Raw genomic sequence first — 19,698 nt, 5'->3', positions numbered from 1 at the left:
GGTGAGAGTTGATGGTTATCATGTTTATCCATCCAACAGCTAGTTGAGATATTTCTGTCGTGTGAGGAAACACAAGTTTTGGCACTAGAACAGAAGTCAGATCTTAGAAAATTGACTAGGAACCATTACGGGTAAACTTTGTGTGACAGGTTACAAAATATCAAGGGATTCATCATCTGGGCGCCATGAATGTCTGCACACATTTTAAAAACAATCCATCAAAAAGTTGTTGAGAGATTTCTATCTAGACCTAGTGTTGGGCCAACCAAACGTTTTTTGAGTATATTTTAAAATCAGTATTTATACTTCAACCCTAAATAGAACTTTGTTAACAATAACACAGTAGCCTATTGGAGTATACTTAATTTTACTTTGATAAAATGTTCCCTCCATTTTAACGAAAGCTTGTAAGTAAAGAGATTGAACATTTAAAATAAAAACCCTATTGACATAAAAAGGAGATGATCCTTCCACATAAATCATACCGTTTGTACTACTGTTATAATTTTACTAAAATAATTGTAACTGTTCTTATAGTAGTTATAATAGTCAAGTCCAAGTACAAGAACTATATGACACTTTCCACCACTGCACAAAGCCTTTTTTAAAAGGGGATGGATGTCAGCATGAGCTTGTGCTTGAGACCAGGATGTAGTTTGGTTGCTTACAAATGGAATGTCTAAGTCTTTACATTATGAATCAGTGCATCTTAATGCCTTACACAGGGTGTCCATCTGTAACCACATGCAAATATGACTCTGGTTCATGAATCAAACAGACGAGGGACAACACATCGGGAGTCACACCGCGTGCTTCTTCAGTAGGAACAGCAAGTCAAACATAACAGATGTTTTTTTTCATTCATATAAAGTAGTAAACAGCAGTGCTTGGTCAAGATTAGGGCATGGGTGTGTGTGTGGGGGATGAGAGTGTAAGGCATGACTGGCTGTTCTGGACAGGAGAAGGGATCTGAACAGAGCTTCACATTGAGGCTAAGGAGGAAGCCAGTAGAATGACAGTCTCTGTTCCTTTATGGCCGTCTGAGTCCTTCAATGTTTTATTTTTTTCCTTCTCTCTCTCTCTCTCTCTCTCTTTCTCTCTCTCTCTCCTCTCCCACCGCTCATGTGTTGCACTTGCTGCTTGCCATGCTGGAGCGCAGCATCAGAGTGCACTCCTGCGGGACCTCTGGGTTCTCCATCATGCGTTTCCACAGCCTCTGTTCCTCCCCGTACGAATCCATCCAGTCCACCTCGTTCCCGTAGCTAGTGCCTTGAGGGGAGAAAAGAGACAAACACGTAAACATTTGATTTAACATTGTTGGAACGACATTAAAGCCCTGACGCGCATTAACAATAGTTGAAGTGATATTTAGAGGCAACTTCTTCACGATTATTATAATTGGAATTAAGTTTTTATCATTGTGTAATTATAAACACTACACATTCTAATTTGAGCACCTAAAGATCTTTGTATTCCAGTTATGCAACCAGTTTTTACAAGATACTTGAGAACTGAACGCTTCAGAGGTTTTAATCACCTTATTTGAAATTCCAAGAAAGACTTTCAAGACCTCATAGAAGAAGAAAAAAAAGAAAATATGTGGAAATGCTATACTGTAATGTCGCACATACTAACAAAATGCAAGCAGAGACTTTTTTTTAATTTTTTTACTCGCACCTGTGCCAGCTCCGAGCCTGACTCCCCCCAGGAAGACATTGCTGGCGAGGGCCTCTTTGTCCCACACAGTGAGCTCCAGGCAGACGTTCTCCAGGTCTCCTGCCTGCAGGCCGCAGTAGGTAAAGGTGTGGTTCCACTGCGGGTTCACGGTGCGTCGATCCACCACCGTCTTGTGCTTGGTTGACTTGTTGCTGTCAGGGAGGAGGTATCTGAGAGAAAGTAATGACAACTTTACTTTACAATGCTCAGGGATGTGCTTTTCAAAATCATACCTTATAAAATGAGCCCAGGGTGGGCTCAGAAGGGTGGCCAGGGGTTGCACATACCTCCAGCAGAATCTACCTACCGGACCGCTATAGTCGAAAGGTTAGCTTCTTAGTATCATTACTAAACAGGCCAAGGTGCACCTAATGTACACTTTTGTTGTTGGAATGTCAATCAAGGGACTTCAAAAAGACACCAAATCAATAAAAAGAAAATCAAGAAAGTAATAACTCCTATTGACAGACAAAATCACTACAAATGGGCAGGATATGTGTGCTTTCAAAAGCGGCTATTTAAAGATATATTATTTCAACTTAGAGAGTAATTAAAGTTGTTTATACGGTTTTGTTCATCACACAAACTAAGATTCTTATTCATTTTACAAAACTTTAAAACTGTGCCTCAGTCTGGCTGGTCACCATTCAAATGCGTCTTACCCTTTCACAAAAGGATCCGAAGTGCCCCCAGACTTGACAGCAGTCAGATTTTTGGCTCCTTTGACGAGCAGCTCTACCATGCCCCCTTTAGGAAGAGTGAAGCTGCTCGCCTTCTTGCTTTTCAGGAAGCTTTTCTTCACTAAGGGACAGACAGACAGAGACAAAGAATAAACAACATACAGCTCGAAGGTAAAGGTTTGTTTATGCAACACCTGAGATACAAGTTTTCTGTTGACATGAGCGAAGCTGAGGTGCGGGCACATAAACACGCATCTTATATATACATAGCCAAGCACACACACTCATGACATATACTAAGCTAAATTCAGTTATATATATATGTGTTAAAAAGAAATGACATAATAGAGAGGTCCAGAAAAAAATCAAAAACCTAAAATGTCCATCTAAGAGAAAAGAATAAAAGTACTAGTTTTCTTCCATTTTATCACAGCCACTCCGATTTAATGTTCTGGTTCTGCTTTACTGAATAAGGCGATATATGATGAGTTACAATACACACGATGTTAACTAGTACTCTTGTTTATTTTAAGAAGTCAGCACACAGAATGGAGCATGGATTCAGAGCATAGGTCTTTTTTCTTTTGCTTACATCTGCAGTAATTAGAGACTGAATTAAATTATCGGAAATTCAAAAGTGCATTGACTGTAAAATCCTGACCAAAATCCTAGCCACACGCTTGCAATGTGTATTACCTAGTATTATTCATCCCAATCAAGTTGGTTTCATGAAAAATAGAACCTCAACTGACAATATAAGGCTTTTGTTACATTTAATGTGGTCGAGTCAATCTCAAAACACCCCAGTTACTGCCATCTCCCTTGATGCGGAGAAAGCCTTTGATAGGGTGGAATGGCAATTTTTGTTCCACACCCTATCCCATTTTGGCTTCGACTCTAATTTTATTAAATGGGTAAAAATGTTGTATAAAGAACCGAAGGCAGCAGTGATGACCAACGGAACGGTATCCCCCTTTTTTAATCTGACCCGAGGTACACGTCAAGGATGCTCATTAAGCCCATTATTGTTTATCATTTTCCTAGAGGTATTAGCAGTGTCCATTAGGGCACACACTGGAATAAAAGGTGTTAAGGGAGGAGATAAAGAACACAAACTATTACTTTATGCCGATGATATCTTAGCAGTGGTGTCTGACCCCCTAACATCCTTATCATATTTGATGGACACAATCCAATCCTTTTCAAAATGTTCAGGTTATTCTATAAACTGGACTAAATCGGAAGCGATGCCCCTATCCAAGTCCTGCTTTCCATTTATGGTAGAGAAGTACAACTTCAGATGGGTACATAACGGGATGAAATACCTTGGCATTAAACTGTCCCAGGACATAGGGGAAATAGTAACGTTGAACTTTAACCCTTTACTCCAAAAGATCAAAACTAACTTTCAAAAGTGGGAGAAGATCAGACTCACATTATGGGGAAAAGTCAGTATAATAAAAATGGTGGTAGCCCCGCAGTTTAATTATGTTACTATGATGCTCCCAATTATAATACCATCTACTATATTTAGACAATTAGATGATATAGTAAAACACTTCCTATGGGAAGGGAAAAGGCCACGAATTAAACTGAGAAAAGTATGTTCGCATAAAGAAAATGGAGGGCTGGGTCTTCCTGACATGAGATTGTATTATTTATCTTTTGAAATGGCTAAAATTGCAAGATATTGGCATGTTACAGAAAATAATGCAGCTTGGATGGATATTGAAAGGGAGATATGCTCACCCTTCAATCCTATAGAGGTTATATCTCAAAAAAGGTCTAATATCACAAACCCCGTACTTTTACATTTAAAGGATGTGTGGATTAAAGTCCATAAAATCTTTAAACTTAAACATACTGTACAAAAATATTCATCATTATGGCATAACCCTGATGTCCGCATTGGAAAAACATCTGTGTACTGGAAACAGTGGCACTCCAGAGGTGTATGTACTATTAGCGATTTATTTGAGGACGGAGTGCTGTTATCATACAATGAACTTTTAGAGCGATTTAACCTGGTGGGAAAGGATCATTTTTGGAAATACTTGCAGATACGGAGCTGTATTAGTTCCAAGCCATACAGTGTGGTTGATAATAATGTCATGAAGTATATGAAACTACCACCAGAAAAATGTAAAGCCTCCCAGTTTTACAAGACTGCTAATGCTTCTATGTGTAATGATTCAAATATTATGAGATCGATTTGGCAGAGAGATATTGGTGGAGAAATTAAGTGTGATAACTGGGCAAATATTTTGGCTGATTGTGGTAAATATGTGAGAGAGGCGAGGGGAAAGCTCACACAATACAAGATTTTACATAGATACTATTATACACCTTCTAAACTCCATAGAATGAAACTATTGAATGATAACCTATGCTGGAAATGTAAAACTGAAATTGGTACTTTTCTCCATTGTATCTGGGAGTGTGCTATGGTCAGGCCTCTCTGGACTAAGATTATTTTCATTTTAAGCAATTGGTTTGGTTCAGAAATTCCTTTAAGCCCAGAGCTCTGTCTATTAGGGGACAAATCTCAAATACCTAACGTATCGAAGTGTGACTTTTCTGTAATTATTGTAGGTATAGTAACGGCTTGCCGTGTTATTTTAAGACACTGGAAGATACCAAAAGCCCCACAAGTTGAAGAATGGGCCAATGCAATGACTGAAACTGTATCTTATGAATGCATGTTGAACCGATTAAGTGACAATTGGGGGGAGGGGGTATCCTCTTGGGAAGGGTTTTGGGACCACATAAAGGTGGATAGTGACCCAAATTAATACAGCCACAACTGCAAAGGCAGCTAACATCACCGGACCATGGTAACAAATGTATTTATTTATTTATTTTTATTTATTTTTTTTTGTCATTGGCCTGTTTTTGCTTGTGGGGTCTGACCATGGCACATTGAGGGGAGAAGAAAGGAGAATAAATATTGGCTCTTATCTCCACATGGGGGAAGTATCTAGATGTTTCTTATTATTTTACTTTTTTCTTTCTCTATTATTATTATTATTATTATTATTATTATTATTATTATTATTATTATTATTATTATTATTATTATTATTATTATTATTATTATTATTATTATTATTGTTACTATTTTTATTTATTTTTTATGTCACCATGAAAACAATAATATGGAAGCCATGAAACATGAAATATGACTTTGTATTATGAATTTGTATTATGAATTTGTATCAGATGTCCCTGTATCTATGTGACCACCTGTGAACATTTAATAAATATGTGAATTACAAAAAAAAAAGTGCATAAACAACTTTTTTGAAGGGGGGAAATGTTTAATTTTAGAAATAACTGAGTTGGGAGGAAAAAGCAGCCTCATTATGATAATTGTTTGGCATTTTTTTTGCTTTATTAGACAGTTTGAAGAGACAGAGATGCAATGGGGCAGAGAACGACCACAGGCCGTATTCAAACCTGTGGCTGCTTCTTAGGACTGAGCCATTCCACACCCCCAAAACCCACAACACGTTGATTTCAAATCACAGTAAAGCTATACAAGTTTCCATATATAACAAGTACAGTATGCTGGTAGGGAAATAAATGGAAAATGATCCACAAGACGTCTAGAACATTTCCATTTGATTGAGTGGTTCAGCCATAAAAACATAGAACGTACCTTGTACTTGGTCCAGAGGCAGAGTGAGGTTCTTCTCTGCAGGTATGTACTTCAACACCACGGTCAGTTCTCCTTTATACTGCATTGTGGAGTCTATGTTGCCGTCCACCTGCAAAAAGGTCATTCACAACAATGCCCCTCAAACATTTGACTTTGTGTGTGTGTGTTTGTCCCATGAAGAGGAAGGAGAAGACAACAGGTCAGAAAGATCCTGGTTCCTATACCTTGGACTGCAGAGAGTACCACTCCTCTATTTGGGAATCAAATTCCCAGGAGTCAAAGGTCAGCTCCACCTCTCCCAAGAAGCTGTTGTGTCCGAAACGGTCGTGGTGCCACACCGAGACCTGCAGGGTCCGTGTCTCCAGCTGTGAGTGGCTGATCACATACTACACAACACAGGGAGAAAAATCAAAACAAAAAAAACATAAGCCTGATGACTCGATATCCAGGAATCAATAACTTGAGCTTTTTTTTTTTAGCCACTGACCCTCAGATTCTCATTGAACACAGGATTAATGCTGTTGGCCTTGATGCTGGTCTTCCTCTTGCTCTGTCGTGACATATCCGGCAGTAGGTAAGTCTTCACATAGCTGCCAGGAGACAGACACAGTGACTCAGACTGACAGTTTGTCCTTGTTCATAACAACAAATAGGAAATATCAAAGGCCCCTGAGTTAATACTACTAATACAAGTTTTTTTTCATCATAACAATATATTTTGAAGAGTAAAATTAACTGACAATCTCTAAGCAGTGTGTGAATGTGTGTGTGTGTGTGTGTGTGTGTGTGTGTGTGTGTGTGTGTGTGTGTGTGTGTGTGTGTGTGTGTGTGCGCCTGCGTGCGCGCGCGTGTGTGTGTACATGTGATCTGACCAAAGTGACTTGCAGGGATACACAGTAGACCAATTGATTGGGGAACGGCTTGTGCAATTTGGGAAAAAAAGCCATGTCCCTGATATTTGTGTCACTGATTTAGGTTAGCGTAAGGTTAAATCTTCAATAAAACGATGTAAGTCTATGTAAAGTCCTCCAGAGTGACATAAATAATGTACGTGTGTGTGCTTGTGTGTCAGATTTCTTACGCGTCCGTGCGTTGCTTCCTCTCATCTCCCGTTGCCAGGTTGTGACACTCTTTGACGAGGACGTTGAGAGCACCAGTTTTGTAGCTGTAGCTGATGTTCAGCAGGATCTCGCCGCTGACCCTGGCGTTGCCATAGTCACCGGTCTCACTGTACATGCTCATCATGCTGTTTATGCTACTCTGTTAGGCACACAGAGGAGATAAGAGAGAGAGAGGGGGAGAAGAGAGAGAGAGAGGGGGGAGGTTAATGGAGGAGTTGAAGAGGTTTTGAAAGAAAAACGAAAGAGAAACATTTAAAAAGGTATAAAAGCGTGAAAGAGACTCGGGGGAGGATGAAAACAACAACAACAGTGAATAAAGCTTTACACAGGGATGATGAAACATGGCAGAAATGAAACAGTCACAGTCCCTTTGTGAACTTGAATTGAATAACATATGTGGCAAGCAACACCGGGTAATGTTAAGGCAAGGCAAGGCAACTTTATTTATATAGCACAATTCAGACACAAGGCCATTCAAAGTGCTTTACAGGGGCATACAAAACCTCAAGATCAGACATTCAAAATTGCCACTGCGGCCATTGAAGAAGTTGAAATACTACTACGTATATGTAGACTACAAAGATGCATAGGCCATCTAGACATACGGTACAGAGGAGATCAGGGCACTCTAATACTGTATATGAGATATGAAGAGGGCCTTCATGAGGGACAGCACTTATCTCAGGGAAGATCAATGAAGGTTTTAAAAAAAGTTTAAATATTTGACCAATATCCAATAATTCTAGATGAAGATTCACCGTTAGGTTGATGTTCGTGTCACATGTTTGCAGTTTGTATTGTGTCCATAAATTCGATATTACCTCGGTTACTGGGTGTAGACAGTAATAATGAGGGTAGTGGATGATACATTTTTCTTAGAAGACACTTAGAACGCATCTTTGAGAGTTTGGAAAGGTCTGAGCATCAACAGTCCTAAACCCAAAAGATATTTAACTTACTATCATAGAGAACAGAAAAGCATGAAATCTTCATAATTGAGAATCTGAAATCTCAAATGATAGGCAGATTAGATATAAGGACCATGAATGTATAAGAGAAGAATAAGGAAATGCACTGTAATAAATAAATACAAAACTCCAAAGGGTGAAAATCCAGTGTTAGATTAGTGAACACTGCAAATTGTTATTGAACAGCAAGTGTTTTGACCTGTGTGTCTGGCTGTCTTTCACAACAAACTAAAGAGCTTAAAGTCCAGATTTTGCCCCCCACCCCCTTAAATTGTACTGCTGCAAAAACCTATTTCATGAACAAAAGACTTAAACTAATTACAACCACAGCAGGTCATTGCGTGTTAACACTTGATAGGATGTGCCTGGAATAATCCACTCCATAATAATAATACGACTGTCTCAAGAGCGCTGAATTAAAGAAGCCAGTGTTGAAACAGCTGCACACTGTGCTTCTTCTAACGAACGGAAAGTCTACCTCATTTATTTCCTGCAGGGAGCCGGTGTGAGAGATGACTAGCTTAATACGAGGAGCTTAGACTTAATGGAAAACAGCTGTTGCCATAATCACAATAAAAAGGCGAAGCATGAACACAGACACACACATAGTAAAGATATGTAGAATACAACTGCTCTGTACACACTACTGCGTGTAATACGTATGTTTTTGTGCTTCATGTGTTCTATGACTTAATGGTGACTGTAAACGCATGCACAAGCATAGAATTGGGACGACTTACAGTCTCAGCATCCGAGTCAGGGATATTGAGATGCCCCCACCTTCTCTCTGAGACGGGAGTGGAGCACTATAGTGTCCGATTTGAGTTTAAGAGACAGAGAGATCAAAACGGGGAGGGCAAGGAAGAAGGGAAGAAGAAGAGGAAGAGAGGAGAGATCTGAGCTCTTTGATGTTAGTGATAGAGGCAGCAGACCCTGAGCACAGACCCAGACCCCCGCCCCCCCCCCCCCCCCCTCCGGCCTAGGCCCCAGAGGAGGAGCTGCAGAAAAACCCAGTTGACAGCAGCACAGCCAGAAAGCACATTACACACTGTTACCATGGTGATTATCAGATGAAACCACAGAGATTACAACTCATCTGGATTCATCTGTGAAATCGACATGGAGGCACTGGACACGGACGCGGACACACAGACACACACACACACATTATAATAACTAAGAGCTGTGGTACAAACATTCGTAGTTTTTACATTAGGCATGGGATAATATTAAAATGTAATGTGACGATTATCCAGCTCAAGATAATTGTGATTGAAAATATTCTTAAACCCTTAGAAAAAAATCTTTAATCACTGTACCTTTCAGGTGTAATTATTTTGAACAGCTGATTTATAACAATGAATGGAAGGCTAAATAATAGAAAGACTCTCTGTAAAATGCTATAATGCTATAATACAGCATCACAAATCACACCCTGCAAAGGGATCATAAAGTGAAATCAATAGCTCTCTATAACGATTCTAACCTTTTAAAAGGTTTTGTTTTTTTAATCACAGGACTGTATTACACTGCAATCAACTGACCTAACCTAATAAACCTGAAACTGAGGTTATATGTGTTGCTCCTTTTGAAATATTCAGTAAAACTGAATTAATTTAATAGACCTAATCACTATCTAACCTACAATAAAAATTGCACTGTCAAAAGATGGCACTTATACTACTTCAGTGGTGTTTTCATGATCCACCAAAGCCCTCCGTGTTGTGAATCAACAATGTAACAGTGGGCCAGTGGCTCGCCGTTAATGACAGACTAGACTCTCAGCATAATGTCCCTCATCACCTCCTTCCACTGCTATTCACACGACGGCTCAGTGAAGGCTGTTGCTCATTTAGGAGACGACACGATAAATGTCAGACAGGCAGGACGTCTGTCTCGCCTTATTACCTATGCAGCCGCTTTCACATGTCCACAAACACAACCACAACCAATCAACACACGCACACGCACACGCACACACACACACACACACACACGCAGGCACACGAGTCAGGAGACAAGCCAATTATTCAGGCCATTTCAATATCTACGACTCAGTTGGTCACAAGGGTGTTCAGAGGAAAATAGTATGTGGCTTTACTGAAGTGTAAATGTGGGAAATGAATGTAGAAAAGTAGAAGTAATGTTACATTTACCCACACTGATAGTATTGCTTTTATGTTCCATGTCTTCGGATAATTGTTGTCGCTATTGTTCATGAGAAGAGAGGGAACCAAAACAGTAACGTTGCGGACCTTAGCTTAGAGATGCTAAAAGACTTTTGGAGCTGAGAGAAATAGCAGAGTTGGGCAATAATAATCTGTGGATGCACTACAACGAGTCGCACCCTTCACAATACACACAGTCAATTAAACTATTGCGGATATAAAAAGAAAATAGGATCAGCGCAGCATTAAATGTATTTTCTTATTGCTTTGAGCTTCATAAATAGTATTCTTCTAAGCTCCTATGTACATTGCAACAATGTGAGAAAATATGTTTTTGGTTACTTTGGCTATGTGACTATATATAATATGATAAAAGATAGAAAGTTTCAAAACAATCTAACAAGACATTTTCAAAAACTTTATACAGACCAAAAAACACAACATGTATACAACAATACACTATTAATGTGTATCATCTGCACATGTAGTATATGTAATACACATAACCCTAACCCTTTCATTATAACACTAAAAGTGATGTTAGTTTGTTCAAATGCAGCAGGCTTCCTAAGTGTGCGGAGGGTGTTTGTAACACAAATGCTGCGTGAAGAAATTAAATGTGACAAGCTTTGTCCCTTGGCCCTGAAGCTCACACTATGTTTACACAGTCAGTCAACAATAGAAACACTATACACACTTGACAGACTCATGAGGCCAGGGTGAGTGCATGACGTCTGTATACAGAATGTGCAAGTTATTGTTTGTACTGTATGTGAGCACACAGGACTTCTCAGAATGTGTGTTTTTTAATTTTGTTGTGTTTGTGCAAGCTCCAACACGGGCGTTACCGTTGAAACTGCGGCGCTGACGCGGCCGCTGGCACTCACGCCGTGGGCCGACATCGCAGCATCCACATCTTCCCCAGTATCCTCGTCAGAAAACTCCTGCGGATGAGAGCGCTCAGATTTAATCAAAGGGGAGATGGTATCCGGGAGGCTGGCCAAAGCGTATTTGTATGTTGCACAGTTTTCAACACAGCAGCTCTGTGTGTGTGTGGGTGGATGAAGACAGCGCCCATAAATTCAATATGACAGAGTCAGGACAGAGTGTGGTAATATGTTTACTACTCACCTTTCTGGAATAAGATAATAGAAAATCGCTATGCCATTGCAAAGTAAACTTACAAACTCTTCTATTCATGCTCACAGGAATCCCTTGATCATGAATGAATGAGTAAGTTATATGAGAGTCTGAGGCTGGGTTTTTCTGTGAAGCTCTTTGAATGCAAATGACTCAATGAGCGCAGAGACAACGCACCGCACCTCTTTACTATACTGAACATCTGATGCTCCACCTGTTTTCAGCCTACAGCCATTCTGACGCCTGTATAGGCTCTTTGAAGTGAGTTCTGAAGTGAAATTAACATTCACATATGGGGCATTAAAGTATCACGTGGAGTTCATTAGCATACAGTATAGTATGTAGACAGATTAAAAAGATGTATGGACCGAATGATCAAAACAGACACTGCTTGAATTTTAAGAGTGTGTGATGAGTTGCTCACTGATTCATTAAAGCCGGGAATGGAGCGGCTCCTGAGGCTGAACGTGTCGTCAATGGGTTCAGATCCGGGAAGTGTCAGGTCCATCTCTGAGCGACTGTGATCTGCTGCAGGAAGGGAGGAGAAGAGAGGGGGATACAGAGGAGAGAGAGAGAGTTCAAAAGTTTAGTTTCAAAGATGCTGTTTGAAGGGAGTGAGGCACCAAGGAGGCAAAAGACTGCGGCAGAGAAGCAGTCAGTGCAAGAGAGGGTAACTAATGATTACACCATGGCTTCTGCTTGGAAAAATGTGTGTAAATGAACTCTCCATATAACACTAAAGAATCTTCAATGCACAAGAAAGCTTTGCATAAAAAGGGTAAACTGAGAGCAATCAGCAAAGAAAGCTGATGATTTAAAGGAGCAGTTCACACTTTTGCTCTTGTGTTTTAGTTTTGTTTCAAAATGGCAAAAAAAAACTCTCTGTACACTGTAAGAAATTATACGTACAATTCTTATTATTAGTCACCAGCTCTAGCTCCATGTAAACATACAGTCAGATCCAGAGATGAGATTGATATAGATCAAAATGGGTGTCTTTCCCAAAACATTTAAGTAAATGTTCATTTGAATGTAACATACATACTGTAGATGAACAGGCAAAAACAGGGAAGATAATTTAGATTTTTAAATCCCTTAGGAGTTCAAAGAAGTGAGAAGTTTTGCATAAGCTTCCAAACTGCAGCACAAGTGAGTATCAAAATCTGAGGGTGTGAAGACTCCTCGGGGGACGGGGGGCAAACTGTATCTTTGGAGCATATCCACACAGATGAAAAGCCTATGAATACAACGATCAAAGGTACTAGGATCTTAAAAAATATATCCTAAAACTGGAAACACGCTGCCACAAAACAAAATGGCTACATCTTCAGTTTATGTAATCCTGGATATATGGTCTAAATATGGTCTGACACATCTGTGGGAGTGAGTGGACATCCTCAATCAGCAGCTCTTTGAAGGCTAACAACGCTAATCTGAGCCACTTTAAAAATCTCCACTCTCTCCTTAGCAGCTTCAAGCGGTGGATCAGATATACAGGGGAGACAAAGAGGAGATGATCCTTAAAAAAAGAAGTAGCAGACAGTGACATGAGGGTAGGTTGAACCTGACACAAGTTGTGAGTAAGTTTGTGCTTTTACTTAACAGTCAGAGTTGGGGAATTTTTTTGCAGACCTCCAGACTTTCAGCACACTTTCTACCATCAGCTTTGATGTGATACTGCTGCACTACATTCATCTTGAAACTTTAAATTAAGATATCGCAAATGTAGTGTGTGAGCTCTGAGGTTTTAAAACAACAACAGGAGGAGTCATGTCCTTCAATCTGGAGTAAATAAATAAATAAAAACTGAAATAGGTGTGTGAGTTGTAGTGGAGATACCTGATGATCCCGAGGCCTTGGACACGGATATGGTCGGAGTCCCCGAATTCGTCCTATTATGGCCAAGAGCTTTTTTCTCAGATCCAATATCGCCAGACTGTAAACTGGCAACGCTCTCCGCTCCGTCAGGCTGCATGCAAACACAAACAGACACACCCAAAGCTGTTTAAAATGACTTTATAATTCAGATATTTGTCCCCATTGTATCACTGTGTGTGTGTGTGTGTGTGTGTGTGTGTGTGTGTGTGTGTGTGTGTGTGTGTGTGTGTGTGTGTGTGTGTGTGTGTGTGTGTGTGTGTGTCAGTTGCTGACCCTGACCCTCCGGTTTTCGCTGGAAGTAGACAATCTGTCCAGAGTTTGGGAGCGCAGGTTGTTGGGTACTGTGGGCATCCCTGAGGACTCTGAAGCAACAGCACCGCCCCTTGAAAACAACAAAAAGGAAAACTAGGTCAAGATCAACAAGAAGAACACCCATGACATGATCCTTTAATCCTTCCTTGTGAATTAAATATTGATTCAAGTCTTAGATACTTGTGTAACACTTGTGGGAAATAACCTGCTCAAATTTTAGGGCTGCATAATGCTTAAAATATTTCATCAAATTTTACTAACACTTTAATATATAATTTAATTTGACTGAGCTTTCAACTGTCATTGCCTTCTCACTTGTTCTTTGAGGCTTGTTTCTTTTATATGGTCACTGACATGCTTTGTAGCTTTGACGCCTGGAAATCCTCACTCTTCAAAAGAAATATAACCCAGTTTAACCTCATTGCTAAAAATTCAAAAAATAAAAGTCTACAGTATATTATAGAGCTCTGGAGTGTCAATGTGAGGTATGATAGGAAACTGACATCCCATGGTACAGTTTACTATTTATATAGTGTGGGGGATGGACACACCTGTTTGAACGTGGACTCAGAGAAGAGCGAACACTTCGTATGCTTTGAGCATCTCCATCGGTAACAGATCCGTTCTCTGGCTTCAAGGTGGTTCGGCTGCCTTTTTTGTCCATCTTCATCTTTCTACACACACACAAACACACGTACACATGCACAGACACAAACACAGAGAGTATGTTACCTACTGTATATAGGAGATATTCAGTCATCATCTTGTCGCTCCACTACAGGAATTCACTCTAGACCATGGTACATTAACACAATTATTTTGATTCATTATTTCTTCTAAATAGGTTGCTTTCCGTCCTGTTTGTTTCTCTTTTTGTCAGTTAACAGGATACAAATATGATTAGCCACGATGCACATCATGATTTTTAAGCCATGCTGACCAGCCTTGATAAAGGGGGTTTTGGTTGGTTTGTCAACCACTTTGGTCCTGACTGAAACATCTCAACATCAACTTGATTGATTGGTACTCCGTTTGCTACAAGCCTTCACAAACTTGAAAGGATGAAGCCTTCTGATTTTGATTATTTTCTGACTTTTCCTCTTGCGCTACCATGAGAATCTTTATGGTTCACTACTACTAGAATTTGTCTGTATGGTTTCTTTGTCTGAATCACGTGATGCCTTCAGGCCCCATTAAACAGTACAGCCCAGAAGACAAGTGATGCTAGCCAGGCACAATCAGATTACTGCTGTGTTGCTTTACTAAATGTGTTTTAAAATGCATTCAGGTTCTCTGGAAATAAAATCTAATCAAATAAGCAACCACTTGGCATTTTCTAATGCCTTTGTATTGAGGTGAGTCCTCAACACAGTGCAGATCTCCTTCAAATGTGGTTGTTGGAGATGAAGAGTCCTACCGCATAAAATCCAAATTTTCGTGTTGTGTAATTAATTGAATAAACCCCATCAAAGTCAGAATTTGTTAGTGTTCGCATTTACATAACTTGTGCTTCTTTTTCTCCAATAATTACCCTTTCCTCCTGGCACCGTCCACGACATTGCGTATTCCACTTCGGTTGGATTTTGGGGTGCTGGATTTTGGTGTGCTGGATCTCTCCGAATCAGACGAGACGTTTTCTGTAGACTTAGCGTCTGGGACTTATGATCAAAAACAGCAAGATTTTAGCACATATCCAACATTACTTTACCCAGCACCACCAACACACTATTCTCACATTATCATTATGGCTTGATATACCAGCTGTACAGTTTGCAGAAGATTAGTGGAGAAACTCACCGGGCGGGCTGCTCAGGATTGTCTGTTTGATCACGTCGCTGCCCGGCACGCCCTGCTCAAAGCGCTTGGACCGCTCCTCCAGGAACCACTCTCCTGTCACCACCTTCAGCTCCCTGCAAACACACCGTCCACCTGTTACTGGGGAATACATGGCCTCAACCAGGCCCGGTTCTAGACAGTTAGATTAGGGTGGGCCTGTAGAAATTTTAGGTGGGCACACTGGGCAGAGAGACCGAAGATGCGAGCGCGCGCAGAGCTCTGCGTCTGCTTTTTGGCACATTTACTGTGAATTGTGTAGAACACAATATGCAAATAAACTTTGAGTGTTGCTGTGTGGGAGATTTGATTCTTGCATGTTTTTTTTATCGCAGTATTAACTGTAGGCAGCCTGAGCTGATTGAAGAGAAAGCTTTCGGACTGGGCAACCTGTATGGTGGTAGTCCAGAGCTATATACTATACACACTATATAGATATATAGTCTTTCCACTATTGCCTCCGATGTCCAGCTGGGTGAAAGTAGTAGCCACCCGAGGTCACGACCCTGCTAGGGGGGCCCGGGAGATTTTATTTTACCTTTTTAAAGTGAAATGCATGAATCTGGTGCACTTTGAGAGGAAAATTAAGGCCCCCTGGCAGTCGGGACCCCCTGGCAGTCGGGACCCTAAGCAACCACTCATTTCGCTTATGCCTCGGGCCGGCTCTGCTGACCAGTGACTACTATAAGCAGGTGGGTAACATGGAGGCAGGCTGTCCTGCCCACCCAATAATACAATTAGAAGCAATGCATGGTAATGGTATATTCTTTAGTATTAATTAATTGTCTGAATTTAATTTTACATTTTCTTGGACAGCGAATGAACAGGTCCGTCCGATAGTGGGTCTGGACCTCCACCAAAAAAAATAAAAATAATTGATTGAGTGGGCACGGCCCACCCTGGCCCCTGGCAACCGCCGGCCTTGGCTTCAACATACATCATGTGTTTTTTTTTCTTTCCAATGAAAAATCCACCTAAAAACTCTTTCTGCAGGTTTCACAAAGTTTGCTTCAAGACTTTTTATGACCTTCTAAATATAACATAGAATGGAGTTTAACACCTGTTTCACGATCACACCGGGCAAAGTATTAATGATATCAATGAAAACCAGTGCTGATGACAGGACATAGTTATTTACCAATCACATTATTGTCATATAGTATTTCAAAGCTGTATATATACCAATCATTTCTAAATATATTAGTGATTAATTATTAAACACAGCCTGGACATGGATAAGCAGCAGGAACAGGATGGATTTAAGGATTTACATAAATCCAGAGGCCTGAAACAAAAGCATTGGTAAGTCTGTGTTTTATACCTTATATCACTTCCCAAAGAAGTTGAAAAGATATATTCAAGATGGTTGTGAATGAAATGTAAGACCGAAATCAATGAGTCTGTGGAGCTGCAGTACTGCAGTGGACCCCTGGATGAAAAAACTGATTGATGGGACTACTTTCCTGCTTATGTTTCAGTCTGATATTTTGCAGATTAATTTTAGCTTTGGGCAGACACCAAAACCCTGATGATTATCAGCAATTATTTGGTTAGTTCCTAATAATTTAACAATAACTACATTTTTTATATTGTGTTTTCCAAACATATCATAATGCAAGAATAAATACCTAAATCACAAAATGCAAAAAAATACAGTGATTCAGCAGCTCAAACTTGGGATAAACCAAATTAGCAGCAAACTACAAAGACTAGACTAACAAAGTGTTAAGGTTGTTTCCATCAGCATGCACTGATTGTTGAGTCTTAAACAGTCATGAACTGGTAGAAAGCTTAAGGCTGAGTTTTAGGTTGTGGTAAGAACTTAACAGGCTTTCCAGTTGCACAACACTCACAACAAGCCATTGTTTGAACAGCAATGGAAAGATTTGTAAAAGCAAGACTGGTCTCAATAGAACTTTCTGGGGGTCTCAGTCTCATAATTCTACGCTGTCTCAGATAATGAGGTCTCGAAAGACAAAATCTCCTGGGACATCACTAATACGTACACATATATAAACAGTATATGACAATAAAAACAAAACACATTTGGCTATTTGACATCCAAAATAAAAATACCTTTTTGAAGGCAGACATTTTGACCTGTCATTATAGCTGATATTTTCTTTGATTTTGGAAACATTACATTACGTTACCTTGGAACCAGCTCACCTAAATGCAAACAAACCCAGATATTTTACAGCAGTTACACTTGTCCTATTCCTGCTACTAAATGCCAACATTTCAACTGTTTAAAACATCTTCAGTGCTAGTAGGAGGCTTTTTTGGGGGGGGGTTTGGGTGGATTATTCCTTTATGCCTTCCAGGAAGATCACAGCTCCGAAATATGTGAGACCCTTACAGACACTCATGTGGTGTTGTTTAACATGTAATTCCTGTTCTTTTTCGTCCCTGCAGGCATCACACTTACGTTATCTTGGCACAAACATTGCACCTCCACTGCCGTGTTTCTGGAGTTTTAACACTGCAGTCGCAGCAGACACGCAGCTGACAATCCTCGCAGAGCTCTCCGCGCTCGAAGATCAGCCCTAAAGCCTTAAGGCAGCGGGCACACTGTCTCTCCCCCAGCTCCTGGTGCCGACGGGAACCTTTCCGTTTGATCTCCAAAAGCTCATTCTTCAGCTTCCTGTAGGAGGAGAAAAACATGGAAGGTTTATTAACATAGAACATCTGAGTCATGGGGTCAAACGGGCCATGCGGAAATCCTCACCGTATCCTCTTCTCCTCTCGTTTCCTGAGTTTCTCGTCTTTCTGCAGCACCTTCAGAATCATCTCCCTCTCATGTTCCAGCAGATAGGAGAGGTTCAGATCCTCCACAGCCTGCTCCATTGGTCCCTCAGACTACTACACTCCCACCAAAATCAACCGAGCAAATATGTTGCATACGCAGGAAGTAAGAAAGAACTACATTATGTTGCAACTCGCTCCTCTTTCAGTTATTTCCCTTTCCTCTTCTTGGGGAAGATGACAGGAGGGGACCACTCTTGGGAAACCTAGATGAGGTCAAACAGACAGAAGGTAACTCAGGTAAGTCAGAAAAAATACATGGGTTGGCAGTAGAAGTCCTGGAAAATATGTTCATCCTTTGGACAGTGTAAAAAGCATTAATTAAAATAATACACTGGTTCCTTTAGGATAAAAAAGGGAGTCCAAATTAATTGGTAGAAAATGACAGCTCCGAAGCAGCTTAACAACCTCCCAATTTGGCTCCAAGCCAGGACACATCATCCTTATTTCTCAACTTCTATTAGCAAGGCTCTATCTGTCCCTGAAATTCACAAGACTAATTATCTGCACACCTGCACGCCAACATAACTTTAATTTTTTTATTTGATTCAACACGTTGATACAGACTTGATTGGATTGACAAATGGATTGACAAATTTGGTTAAAATATTCATGATGCTATGATCCCTTAAGGGTAAAATAAACTCCTCTAACTATATATCAATCCATCCATCTATCCAAGATCAAAAATGTTCCGATCCCCAATTCACATTCAGTCTCTCATCGACTGTACCCAGTGGTAAGTAGCAAATGTAAGCATGCAAACATAATGAAATTAATGAAAAAAGTAAATTATTTTCTGCCAAACATCCAAATGCAATGCTAATGTCAGCCTTGAGCTCAAAACATTACTGTGCACAAGTAGAGCATTTGACTGATGTTATCCCCTGTGTGCGCACACACACTCATCGTTTAGAGTTCAGTATTTAAGACAAAGACTCATGGACAGGAGGAGTCAGGGGCCGAACAAGATATGAGCTATGGGCGCCTTGATTATGATAAATGGTCCGCAGGGAAAATGTCAGTCTTAACTGTGCTGTGGAAATGCTAATTGGCCCTGATTTCTTCTGTTTCTAAGAGAATTTATGAGATTCCAATGCTTAACATGAACACATGCGCACTCACGCACACACGCACAGACACAGACACGATTCTCAATGTAGCTGCAGTGCCTGATCAAGGAAATTGCTGTGAATAACCTGATTTGCACAAAAATAGCTTCCAACGCAGTTAATAAAAGCAACCAGGAAAATGAATACTGGATTAAATGCGTCACTGAGGAGAAGAACAAAATTCGGTCTGTTTGTATAATTTAAGTTGATAGGAGAAATACAAATTAAGTTGGGTGGAAGGATCTGCATAAGGCCACACCAGCCTCCTACAGTCCTTATTCATCACTGTCTCTTTCATCCTCGTCCT

The 19,698-nt window shown here is 40.2% G+C and overlaps 1 protein-coding gene across 1 annotated transcript; it reads right to left on the bottom strand.

Annotated features, from left to right (window-relative positions):
• Positions 1 to 1,120: 1,120 nt before the first annotated feature.
• sytl5 (synaptotagmin-like 5) lies at positions 1,121 to 18,473 on the bottom strand (the record flags this gene model as incomplete). The annotated part of the gene is made up of 17 exons (XM_080037766.1): positions 18,203 to 18,473; positions 17,903 to 18,118; positions 15,439 to 15,551; positions 15,173 to 15,299; positions 14,193 to 14,315; positions 13,603 to 13,711; positions 13,291 to 13,420; positions 11,876 to 11,976; positions 11,160 to 11,255; positions 8,884 to 8,949; positions 7,136 to 7,314; positions 6,542 to 6,644; positions 6,279 to 6,440; positions 6,055 to 6,163; positions 2,379 to 2,517; positions 1,678 to 1,886; positions 1,121 to 1,269 (listed from the first exon to the last, which is right to left on the bottom strand). The coding sequence occupies exons 1-17, from the start codon at positions 18,319 to 18,321 to the stop codon at positions 1,121 to 1,123; spliced, it is 2,250 nt and encodes a 749-aa protein (XP_079893892.1). The 5' UTR covers positions 18,322 to 18,473.
• Between the last annotated feature and the right edge of the window lie 1,225 nt (positions 18,474 to 19,698).

Source organism: Ammodytes marinus (genome assembly GCF_949987685.1).
Source record: "Ammodytes marinus genome assembly, chromosome: 12".
Lineage (NCBI taxonomy): Eukaryota > Metazoa > Chordata > Actinopteri > Uranoscopiformes > Ammodytidae > Ammodytes > Ammodytes marinus.
This window is presented reverse-complemented; position numbering and strand designations above follow the sequence as displayed.